At 40.9% G+C, this 12,401-nt stretch overlaps 1 protein-coding gene across 13 annotated transcripts in view; it reads right to left on the bottom strand.

Moving 5' to 3' along the window:
- The window catches only part of NAP1L1 (nucleosome assembly protein 1 like 1), a 37,324-nt gene extending 26,883 nt beyond the window's left edge, over window positions 1-10,441 (bottom strand). For 4 of the 13 annotated variants that reach the window (XR_012420461.1, XR_012420460.1, XM_065524585.2 and 1 more), the window contains exon 1: window positions 9,637-9,851. Coding sequence is in view for 4 of the 13 variants with exons in the window: in XM_065524585.2 (XP_065380657.1) it covers window positions 9,637-9,751 (115 nt within the window). In the remaining 9 variants the exon portion in view is untranslated. Of the gene's footprint in view, window positions 1-9,356; window positions 9,470-9,636; window positions 9,852-10,129; window positions 10,237-10,315 lie in introns of those variants that run through there. The other 9 variants (XR_012420464.1, XR_012420463.1, XM_065524587.2 and 6 more) reach the window with 3 other exon arrangements.
- Window positions 10,442-12,401: the final 1,960 nt, after the last annotated feature.

The raw sequence follows: 12,401 nt of genomic DNA on the forward strand, positions 1-12,401 counted from the left end.
ACAAAAAAAACTAAACCAAGTTTTTATAGAATCCACATTAAAATCAAGTTTATCTTCTTAGCCAGGCACAGTGGCACGAGCCTGTAGTCCCAGCAGCCCAAGAGGCAAGATCATTTGAGCACAGGAGTTCAAGGCCTGCCTGGGAAACACAGCAAGACCCTATCTCTAAAAAAGTGATAATAAATAAATAGAATCAAGCTATCTGGTAAAAAAAAATCTTAGTACATATTTAATCCACAAAATCCTGCATGTGTTTACTTTCACAGCAATGTATTATGCCTATGAACAAAGAGTTGCAAATGGAAAAGATCCTGATTTTAGCAGTTAAGTGCTAATATTTGGGGGAAACAGTATTACTGACCTAGTACTTATCCTTTAGAGTAATTATAAAGAAAATTTTTCTTCCTAATGTATTTAACTTTGTAAATATTTTGTATTTGTTGTAAATAATTCCTAATAGTACTGATGAATTTTTCTAGTGATGCTGGGTAATGATTCAGCATTTACAAAGTGTTTAGCAATTATGAATACTAATCAAAAATAAGAAAAACATTGAATCTCTGACATCAAAGAAATGCAAGTAGGATTCCAGTTTGTCTATCACATCATCAGTAATTTCCTTTTAATACCAAGAAACTTGTGGTGCACATGTATCCTTATTTCTGGCTATTGTTCTTTCTGGAGAGCAATCTGACAATAGGAATATCAAAAGTCTTGAACATGTCCATCTCAGCCAGGCACCGTGGCTCACACCTGCAATCCCAGTACTTTGGGAGACCAAGGTAGAAGGACCGCTTGAGGACAGGAGTTCAAGCCAAGCCTTGGCAACACAATGAGACGCTCTCTCTTAAAAAATAAAAATTAAAAAAACAAAGTATGTCCATCTCCAGATTTATTCACTTATGAGATCTACCATGAAAAAATTACAAAGAATCTAATGCCTTTGCTTTCCATGTTCACCTAGAAGGTTCTTCCACAGCTCTGAACAAGTCTTGCACATCCTTTGGCTCTCAGTTCAAAGTTTCACTCCCCAGAGATGCTTTCTCCAACCTGCAGATTCTGGTTAAGTAAGATTTCTTGGTTGTACACACACTCCTGTAAAGCTTTCTTTCCACCATAAGATGTCTCAGTTTGTAATTATAAATTAGGGTGACCTATGGTCTGTCTCTTCCAACTAACAAGATTCATGATTACAAGAATTAAATCTGATCTTGCCAATCACAGTGTTGTCTTCTTTGGGGTAGCACACAAAGCTTATTATAAACTTAGTACTATAATGGAATGTGCATAAATGGAATGCTTTGTAGTCACAAATGAAACATATCTGAGTTGATATGAAGGAACACCAAAGCAAGGTAGAGAATGTATGGTATGCCAAAATCCCATTTGGATATGGGGGGAAAAAAAAAAAAAAAATATATATATATATATATATAAAATCTCCACTCATATATGCACATGCTTTAATATAAATAAAACCTTTTTAAAAACATACACCAAAAACCCAACCAGAGTAACCTAACGAGAAAGAAGGGACTGGGGGTAATGAGAACTAATTTCCCATTCACTATTACGGTCATGTGTGGATTATATGTTCTGAGAAATGTGTCTTTAAGTGATTTTATTGTTGTTCAAACATCAGAGTATACTTACACAAACCGAGATGGTATATAGCCTACTACACACCTAGGCTATGATACAGACTATTGCTCCCAGGCTACAAACCTATACAGCATGTGACTGTACTGAACACAGTAGGCAACTTTAATGTAATGGCTAAGTATTTATGTGGTGCATGACTGCATTTGGTTTTCCAATACACAGATTTATATAATAATTTCCAATACACAAATGTATTCTGAAATTTTCTGGGTTTAATATATAGTGTCTAGTAAACCCAGCAATTGTCAAAAATAGAAACAAAACCCAAAACTTCCAAATTTTATTTTTATAACATTCTAATGTGCTCACAGAAGAATGGCTACACTGTTAACCTCAATGTCCATTTGCAGCATTATATTTATAGTTTAAATTCTTAAAATGAAACTTTATCTTTAGTAAAGAGGATCCAAGACAGAACATTTAAAGAACATTAACAGGAGGCATTTACTCCTCCAGAGAAGGCTGCTCTAACCTGCCCATTCTGGCTACATTGTATTTCTTGGTTGTAAGATAGACCCAATTTTCTAGTCAGTTGTAGTCAGATCATTTGGGCTGACATCAACTTTGTAGCAATCCACAAACTAAGGCAAACAACTTCTGGTTCTATTTCATCACCTATATAAAGTAGAAAAATATCTGAGGGAGTAGGACCCAAAAATCTGCAGTCTAAACAAAAAACTCAGCTTCTGAGAGGTGGTTCTCAGTTAGACCACACTGACAAACACAAGTTTAGGTTAATACCTGTGTTAATTTTTTTCTGTAGTTGACATTAAATAAAATCAGTGAGAATCTTAGTTGTTAGACATTAAATTGCATTCCAAGATCTCTGTGAAAAACTTTCATTCCTGAAAGCAACAAACTAGATTATGCAGATCAATTCTACCAATGAAAAATACGGCTGGAATCCTAGCACTTTGAAAGGCCAAGGCAGGCAAATTGCCTGAGCTTAGGAGTTCAAGACCAGCCTGGGCAATATGGTGAAACCCAGCCTCTACCAAAACACAAAAAATTAGCCAGGCATGATTGCGCACACCTGTAGTCCCAACTACTTGGGAGGCTGAGGCAGGAGAATTGCTTAAACCCAGGAGGAGGAGGCTTCAGTGAGCCGAGATCACACCACTGCACCCCAGCCTGGGTGAGAGCGAGACCCTGTCTCAAATAAAAAAAAAAAAAAAAAAGAAAGAAAGAAAGAAAAATAATTAAAAGTAGAGACTTTTTTAACAAAAACATTTTGTTAAAAATCTTAAAAGCACCGAAATACTAACAAGATAGTAAGGAATTACCAGTCCAAAACTGAAGGCAAAACAGGAAGCAGAAGGAAGGCACTTGCACACTAAGGTCAACTGCCAATTATCAGCAATGTGAACTTTGGTTTTAACCAGTTAAAATTCTGGGCCTGTCCAAGATGGGTATCTTTATGGCAACTCTCCCAAATTAAGCAGGAACCCCAAAATGCTATATCCTCAAGAATAAATTCATTCTAATGGACAAACAGCGCCAATTTACCTCATCTGTATTGCCCTCCAAACCCCAACCTATGTACTTAAAATGACCTGTCCCTGGTATATTTAGACACCTGCACATCCAAATATAAATGAAAGCTTCCTTCTAGACCTTAAAAAATTCATACAAGTAATTTTCACAGCCAACAGGAGAAACAAAATAAAACAGAAATCAATCCTACACAAAGACTTAAATACTGTCATACAGACTACAAACAAATATATACCTATAGGCATAGTAAGCCTGGCTATCTTTGATCTAAGTTTGAAAATACACTGTCTGCAAGGAAGTCATCTATTAAAGGTGATATAACAAATTTGTAAAACTAGAACTTCCAGAAATAAAAATAACTGGAATCAAACTAAATGGGCTGGCTTAAGAGTAAGATAAACAGCTGAAGAATTAAGTGACCTGAAATGAAGCTTAGAAGAAAACTTTCAAAATATGGTAGAGCCACAGAATCTGAAGAACTGAAAATACTGAAAAGAAAAGACATTTTAGGATCCAAAAAAGCCTAAAAGACTTCATACAAGTTCCAAGAGCAGAAGGATGGAATATTTGAAGACGTTAATATGCAAGAATTTTCCATTTCTTTAAGTGATGAAAGACACTAATCCACAGATTCAGGTAGCCCTACAAATCAAAACCATAAAATAAAGAACCCATATATATATATATATATATATATATATATATATATATATATATATATGGTTTATTTATCCAGCTCAGGATATATCAGTAAAAAGGCAAGATAGCAAAAACAAATTCTCTCAAAAGCACACACAGAAAAGGGAGATTAACTTCAAAGCCACAAAAAGACTGACAGCTGTCTTCTCTTCAATAAGACACCAAAAGACAACAGAATCCTCTATATGTTGAAAATAACTAAGGCTCTTAGAATACTATCCCCAACCAAAACATCTTTTAAGAACGAAGGTGAGGCCATGTGCAGTAGCTCACATCTATAGTCTCAGCACTTTGGAAGGCTGGGTCAGGAGGATCGCTTAAGGCCAGGAGTTCAAGGCCAGCCTGGGCAATATAGATCATCTCTACAAAAAATTAAAATGCCTGTTGTAGTCCTAGCTACTTGGAAGACTGAGGCAGGAAGATCACTTGAACCCAGGAGTTTGAGGTTACAGTGAGCTATGATCATGCTGCTGCACTTCAACATATCTCCTTAAAAAAAAAAAGTAAAAGACAGTTTCAGAATAAAACACTAACCAAGGTAGCATGTATTGTCAGGAAAAAATAGACTTCAAGGAAAAACATTAAGAGATAAAAAGGTCACTTTATAATAAAAGGTTCATACATATATGGTGTATATAAGATCTCAAAAGACATAACTGACCCTAAAAACATGCTTGAAGGCATTTTTTCTTTTTTTCTTTTTTTTTTTTTGGAGACAAGGCCTTGCTCTGTTGCCTAGGCGTGATACAGCTCACTGCAGCCTTGACCTCACAGGCTCAAGTGATCCTCTCACTCTCTCACCTCAGCCTCCTGAGTAGCTGGGACTACAGGTATGCATGCACCACCGCACTCAGCTAATGTTTAAAAATTTTTTTTGTAAAGACAGAGTGTCTCACTATGTTGCCTAGACTGGTCTGGAAATCCTGTGCTCCCGCCTTGGCCTCCCAAAGTGCTGTGATTACAGGTGTGAGCCACCACGCCTGGCCTCCCGAAAGCAAATCTTCCTTCCTAAACTGAACCAAAAACAAAGAAAGGTGGAAGCGGGGAGGCAACTGAACTAGATACATAGAGCTGACATAAGGCTAAGAAACCATTACCCAACTGCAGTCACATAACATTTTAGTCAACCCAGGACTGCATATACAACGGTGGTCCCATAAGATTATAATGGAGCTGATTCATATAAAAGTATGGCACTTACAATTATGTACAGTACATAATACTTGATAAGGGCAATAAATGACTTATTGGTTTATGTATTTACTATGCTTTTGGTGGTTAGAGTACACTCTAACTTATTTTTTAAAAAGTTAAAACTGTCTATGGTATTCAACACAGCAACATGCTACACAGGTTTGTAGCCTAGGAACAACAAACAGGCTATACCATATAGCCTAGGTGTGTAGGAGGCTGTACCATCTAGGTTTGTGTAAATACATTCTATGACATTCATAAAAGGATGAAACGGCCTAATGATGCATTTCTCCAGAACATATCCCCATTATTAACCATGCATGACTGTATATGTAAACAAATTCTATGTTAGAAGACTTAATGACCATAACTGCTATACAGCTTTTCCCTAGAGCACAGCGAGATACAAGGTGGAGTGCTTTTGAATTCCATGCTGCTATGGTTTGAGTATCTGTCCCCTCTAAAACTCATATTGAAATTTAATCCCCTATGTGGCAGCACTGAGAGGTGGGGTCTTTAAGAAGTGATTGGATCATGAGGGTTCCACCCTCACAAATGAATTAATCCATTAGTGGATTAACGTATTTCTTTATAAATTACACAGTTTCCCACCAGGGGAACTGGAGATCCGAGCTACCCAGTTAGCACACTCAGCCCCCTCCCCATGTGATACCCTGCACTGCCTTGGGAACCTTCAGAGTCCCCACAAGTAAGGTGCTCACCACATGGGGCCCCTCGATCTTGGATTTCTCAGCCTCTATAACTTCAAGAAATAAATTCTTTATTCATGCTGATTTACAGTAGAACAGTGTAAGTCAATATTCTTTCAAAACCAGGACAAAAATTATCTCATCATAAGTTATCACTGCTCACGTACATAACCATGGACGGGTTATTTAACCACTCCATACCTATTTCCTCGTTAAAATATTGATGCTACCTATCTCTAAGTGCATTAAATGAGCTAATAATACACACAGAATTTAAAACAATGCCTGAATAATCAATCAGTAAGTGTTGCCTACCACATTATTTTTACCCCTGTTATGCCCTTCTGTACCCTCTTCAGGAAGTAATTCCAAGACCAAAATTATAACTCTAGACAGGTGTGGTGGCTCACACCTGTAAACTCAGCAGTTTGGGAAGCCAAGACAAGATCACTTGACTTGAGGCATTTAAGACCAGTCAGGGCAACACAGCAAAAGCCTGTCTCCACAAGGAAAAAATATATATAACCCTGTTTCCCAATAAAAATCAAAATGTACAAAACTTCTGAATAAGTAAAAATGTATACAAATATGCAGGAAGTAAAAGGCAGAGTTGGTAACCAAAGGTATAGAAGCCAATTTCTATGGCAAGCCCAGTAATGTACTCTAACGTTCTGCAGTCATTGAGCTAAATAACTTACATATGGATAGGTGTAAAGTAACAAGTCTCCTTCTAACCCCTATACTGCCCAAAAACTTATTTAGATGAAACCAGTTTGAAACGGAATTTAAAATCATCAATTATAACAGGTTCCTTCGTGCAAACGTTGTATTACCCTATGCCCCCTTTACCTTTTTCTTCCTTCACAGCTCTCATCACAATTTGACATTTCACATCTAAGCAACCAATTTGCCTCTTTTGCTCATGAGATACACGTCCATACAGGTGCCAGATAGTTACCCAAAGAATAAACTGAGAACACAAGTAATTACAGGTTTGATTAAACTTGAAGATCTGAATACACTGATCATTAATATTTTGATATTGATGAGGTTTCATTCTAATCCTTCGTTTCAAATTTACAACCAAGAAGTAAACAAATAAAATACTGTATTTTGACATCTTCAGACCTTTTAAGTCCAACAGATACTGCTTCTGTAGCCCCTTCTACAAAAAGACCCTTAGTTTTTAACATATTTTCAGCAACTTAGAATCAACTCAGTTACCAGGAGCCAACAGGAGCAAGCTGAATAAAAAGAGATGGCACTTTGGATTACACTCGTCATGGTACAGGTATTCTTTTCAAAAATCTCATTAAAGGCCAAGTGCAGTAATTTACCATATTCGGTATTAGCTTTATAATTCTGCAAATCAATGGGCCTAATATGAAAATAGGTACTTTCTAGCAGATAAAATTTAGAAAAATATTCAAATCGGTGTACTGAAAACTTTTAAATTTCTATTTATTAACATAATGTTGACTTGGAAGGAGAATCTATGAAAGTCAGGTTTTATGATAGAAGATGTCCAAGTCCACCTACTAGGGTTTAGTTCCACATATTCTCCAAAGGATAGTATTCTTAGAACTAAACTATAGATTTAGGCCATTTATTTAAACTTGGGCAATTCGAACAAGCTTGAAACACAAGAGTGCCTTGAAAATAACTGTAAATGTCATTTATTTCCCTTTGATTTTTAAATGGTAACCCATACGTAAAAGGTTTTTCCCTTATTCAATCACAGGTCATGTGTATTACTTCCAAAGTAAATATTAATTTAAGTGAGTTAATTCCATTAACTCCAAAGTGAGTATTAATTTAAGCTGACCAAAAAAAGAGGACCCAGATACCCGTTTCCAAAGATGTTTTGAATCCACCTATTTTCAAAAGGCCAAATTTCATTTTACAGCTCTTCTGAAACCAGGGAAGCAGTGTGAATTTTTAATTGCAGCAGTGAGATACCTTAAAATGTTAGCAGTGATATTTTTAAAATGTAGTTGTTTCAGAACTGATCAGTGACCGTCTAAAATAGGGGCTCCTTGAGGACATCCTGTGCCTGGTTCATCCTTTTTGTACTCTCAAAGTCTAGCCTTCTAAGATAGGACCTCAGTCCCAGCCTCCCTACACTGCCATCCCTGAGATCTTTAGGGGAGTGGGGTTCATTGACAAGGTTGCAGGCTACAAACTTGGCTAAGCCATCCCCGAGATCTTTAGGGGAGTGGGGTTCATTGACAAGGTTGCAGGCTACAAACTTGGCTAAGTTTATACTAACACCTCATTCCATCCTACCTCCTATCTTAAAAAGGAAACAGTTTAAGTATCTTATTCTAGTGATTTCAATAAACGAACTAATTTATAAGAAAGCCAAGAACAATTAAAGTCACAAAGGGCCAAACTTTTTATTTTCATCTAAGAACCGTTTGCAGGGGTGGTCCGATCTTTTGGCTTCCCTGTGCCACATTAGAACTGTCTTGGGCCACACGTAAAATACATTAACTAGTTGATGAGCTTTTTCAAAATAATAATAATAAAGCTTATGAATTCGTGTTGGGCCACATTTAAAGCCGTCCTGGGCCGCGGGTTGGACAAGCTTGGTTTAGGGGTTTAGATCGATTAGGGTCAATACTCCCCAAATAAAAAATCCTGATCAAGACACCCATCTAACTGTACCTGGGAAACACAACAACAACCTTTTGCTAATAACAGTTAACATAAGCGCTATATACGCGTTAACTTTTTAAAATACTAGCAGTGGAGGCCCTTCCTCATCAGCTAACATCCACAATCTCCGGTACCAATAAAAAGATTAAGACCAAAGAGAAGCAGGGAAGAGTTTGAAACCCAGGGACAGGGCTTACTAGCTTACTCTCCCTTTTCACGTTCCACCGTCTCTACAACTTTCAAAGTAAGGATAGCCCGAGGGCAAGGGTCTCCAACCAGGCCCAGCTGGTGGCCACGAAGCCCATTACCACGTGTGGAGGGAAGCCGCCGGGGGGTTTCCCCTCCCCGCGCGGCCGCCCCCAATGGGCGGAGAGCCCGGGAGCGTCGCAGTCTCCCCCGCCCCCTCCCCGCCTCGGGGCCTCGTCCCTCCACAGCCCCTCCCTCCCGTCGGAATTCGCAGCCTCCGCCGTTCTTTCATCTCCCAGCGGCCTCCCTCCTGGTATTATTTTTGAGGGAAAAGCAGGGGGGTGTCGAAAAGGCGGCCGGCTCTGCACTTGGCCCGGCCCGTACGCCGGGGGCCTCCCGGTCCCCGCGGCGCAGTCGACTCTCAGAGCACCCGGGCGTCACCGCGGCCTCGCTCCGGTACACGCGGAGAAGACGGTGGAGCTCAGAGAACCTCACGCCGCCAGGCCGCGCCAACCCCTAAGTCGCCTCAGCCGTCCCAGATAAAAGCGCTGGTCGGCCCTAGGGCCCCTCTCAGACTCCGGGGTCCAGACTCCGCGGTCCTGTCCGACCTCACAGGACGACCCCGGAGGCCCTGGGCGGCCAGCGGCCCCGACTCCCCGCTCCCAGTCCCTCTATCCCTCCGGCCCTCCCATCTGCGCAGGCCGCCCAGCGAAAACTACGTTCCCCCTTCCCTTCCAGGCCCCCATCCGTTACCGGCGGCTAGTATGGGGAGCCAGGCGGCCGGAGCTGCGCAGGCAGTGACTCAGGGCGGCAGCGGCGGCGGGAGGAGCAGGAGGCGGCGCCGCGAGCAGATGGCGCTAAAAAAGACCCAAGAGCCCGCCGCTCGCGCTCATATACAATTAGCGTCAGCACGTAGGGCCCTCTCGCCGCCCTCCCCCCGGCCTTGTAGTCTCCCAGCAACGCGAGCGAGAGGCGGGTCCAGGCCGGGTTGCCTAGCAACTGAACCGTCCTTCTTCCCCGGCGACCTCCATACCGCAGCCGAGGACTCCTGCAGACCCAGGACTCCTGCAGCCCCGAGGCCCAGCGCCGCGCTTGGGCTCCTCTGGTACCCGCCGGTGTCTAACCTTCTCTGTTAAGCACCCCACCATCTCTTTTCTCCCCGCTGAGCCGGAAAGGAAATCTCAACCCCATCAGTTGTGGGGAAGGCCTGGCCCGCGTGCCCGGCGCCCGGCCCGCTCCGCCCCCTTCGGCGTTGTGCTGGGAATGCTGAGGGCGGGCGCTAGTCGCCTGGTCCCTCTCTCGCCGCAGCCTAGACGGCGGGCGCTCCCTGTCAGGGCCTAATTCCTGCAACTCGCCGGCCCCCGGTAACTATTTTCCCTCCCCGCCTAAGAAAAACAGTTTTTTCCTCTAGACCACTTCGGCGGCCTCTTCTGCCTGTTTTGCTTCGAACTATGCCAGCGGGTCTCCGTGCCTTTAGGGGGTGCTCGTCATCCTTAGCTCCCCATCCCCCCGCCACATACTTGTACCTGATGTACAGTCCCTTCAGTTCTTTTGACGGATGAAAATGGCATATTTGTGCATTCTCTGGATGCGTTGTAATGAGGACATTCAGTATGTCTGTTGTTTCATCTTTCTGAAAAAGTAAATCGCATTAAATCCTCAGGCTTGTAAAACCTCATAACTAATTTTCAAGTGATGATGAATTGACTAACAATAACTCAAAAAGTTGTTCTCAGAATATGGTCTGAGGGTCCCCAGACCCTTTCAAGAGGAAGGTCAAAACTATTTCCATATTAATGTCAAGACTGTCTTTTGCATTCTCATTCTCTCACAAGTGTACAGTGGGGTTTTCCGGAGGCTATGTGACATGTGATAAGGAAACAGACTGAAAATAGAAGCAGATAGGAGAATCCAGTCATCTGCGGTTAAACCAGACGTTAAAGAGATTTGCAAAAACTCGATTTGGGGGCAAGAGGGAGTAGTTATTTTTCTTTCTTCTTTTCTTTTTTTTTTTTTTTTTTTTTTTTTTGAGAGGGAGTCTCGCTCTGTCGCCCAGGCTGGAGTGCAGTAGCACGATCACGGCTCGCTGCAAGCTCCGCCTCCTGGGTTCAAGCCATTCTCCTGCCTCAGCCTCCCAAGTAGCTGGGACTACAGGCACCCGCCACCACGCCTGGCTAATTTTTCGTATTTTTAGTAGAAACAGGGTTTCACCGTGTTAGCCACGATGGTCTCGATCTCCTGACCTCGTGATCCGCCCGGCTCAGCCTCCCAAAGTGCTGAGATTACAGGTGTGAGCCACCTCACCGGGCCTATTTTTCATATAAAAAATTATTTTTGTTAATATTTGATTGCTTTATTGTTTTTAAATGAAATACTCTTAAAATTTCTCACTTTTAATTTCTGACATAAGTATCAGTATCAATAATGCACATAAAAGTTCTTTGGGGTCCTCAACTTTTAAAGGCGTGTAAAGGAATCCTAAGACTACAAAGTTTGAGAACCTGTTCTCTAAATCTTACATTTCTTGAAACTTCAAACTGCCTAGAATCCCCTGTTGTAATCCACACATTTAACAGCTGTATCTTCCATTTGAGGGGATACGATGTTTTCCTTGGCGCTCCAGAACCTCATTGAAATTAATTGCCTTTCCCACTCTACACTGCAGATGCCTCTGTTTATTCATTCATTTTAGTTTTTCATATACAATTCCTTTGTTGTTCTCAGAGCCTGTTCCTATACACCCTTCTCAACACTGATGTAATGCTAACAAGGAGCGTAATAGCATCAATAATGGATCTTCAGGAAGAACCCACTATACATAAACAATGTAGATCAGTGCTCAGTTTGAACATAAATTTGACACGTTAATTTCAATGAGAACTTCAGGAATGTTGCATTTTAATCAAAGCTTTGCACAATGCAAGGTAATTAGCATATTAAAATGAACTAAATAACTTTCACTTTCCATAAATCTTTATGGTAGCAGAATTTCTGAGACAAAATTGAGAAGTTAGCTTTTGTGATGGTTTTTATCCTACACCAGAGAGCCTCACCAATTTTTGGCACTTCACCCATGAAGGCTCTTGATTTTTTAGGTTTCACCGCCACTCCCTGCCAACCCCTATAACTTAGGTGTTATCATTACTAGTGGATATGCTCTTTCCCCCTTTTCTCCAGCTTCCTCTTCTTTTTTCAGTGTATCCTAGCCAATCTAAGAAACTAAAACAATAAAATATTTCTAATAATGCATGCCTTTTTTATATAGTCTTTTGAATTAAAGTCCAGGGAAGGGCAGACATTTATGCATTCATTCAACAAATATTTATGTCAGGCACAACTTTGGACTGTAGAAATACAGCATTTAGTAAGAAAGACAAGGTTCTTGATTTTATTGAAGTTATGGTCTAGTGAGGTGAGGCAAATGATTAGCAATAAAATAATTTTACTAATAAAATATTTTATTAGTAATAAAACAATTTCACTTATCAATAATAAATAATTGATAAGTGAAAGCTATAAAGAAAATATAATGAGAAAAGGGATAGAAAGTGACTGACTTGAAGATACCTTTGAGCTTTTTTATTTTTTTTTAGACGGAGTCTCTTTCTGTTGCCCAGGCTGGAGTGCAGTGGCACCGATCTCGGCTCACTGCAACCTCTGCCTCCGGGTTTCAAGCGATTGTCCTGCCTCAGCCTCCTGATTAGCTGTGACTACAGGCATGCACAACCACGCCCAGCTATTTTTTTTGTATTTTTAGTAGAAATGGGGTTTCACCATGTTGGTCAGGCTAGTTTCGAG

The sequence above is a fragment of the Macaca fascicularis genome, chromosome 11, assembly GCF_037993035.2.
Source record: "Macaca fascicularis isolate 582-1 chromosome 11, T2T-MFA8v1.1".
NCBI classification, from domain to species: Eukaryota; Metazoa; Chordata; class Mammalia; order Primates; family Cercopithecidae; genus Macaca; species Macaca fascicularis.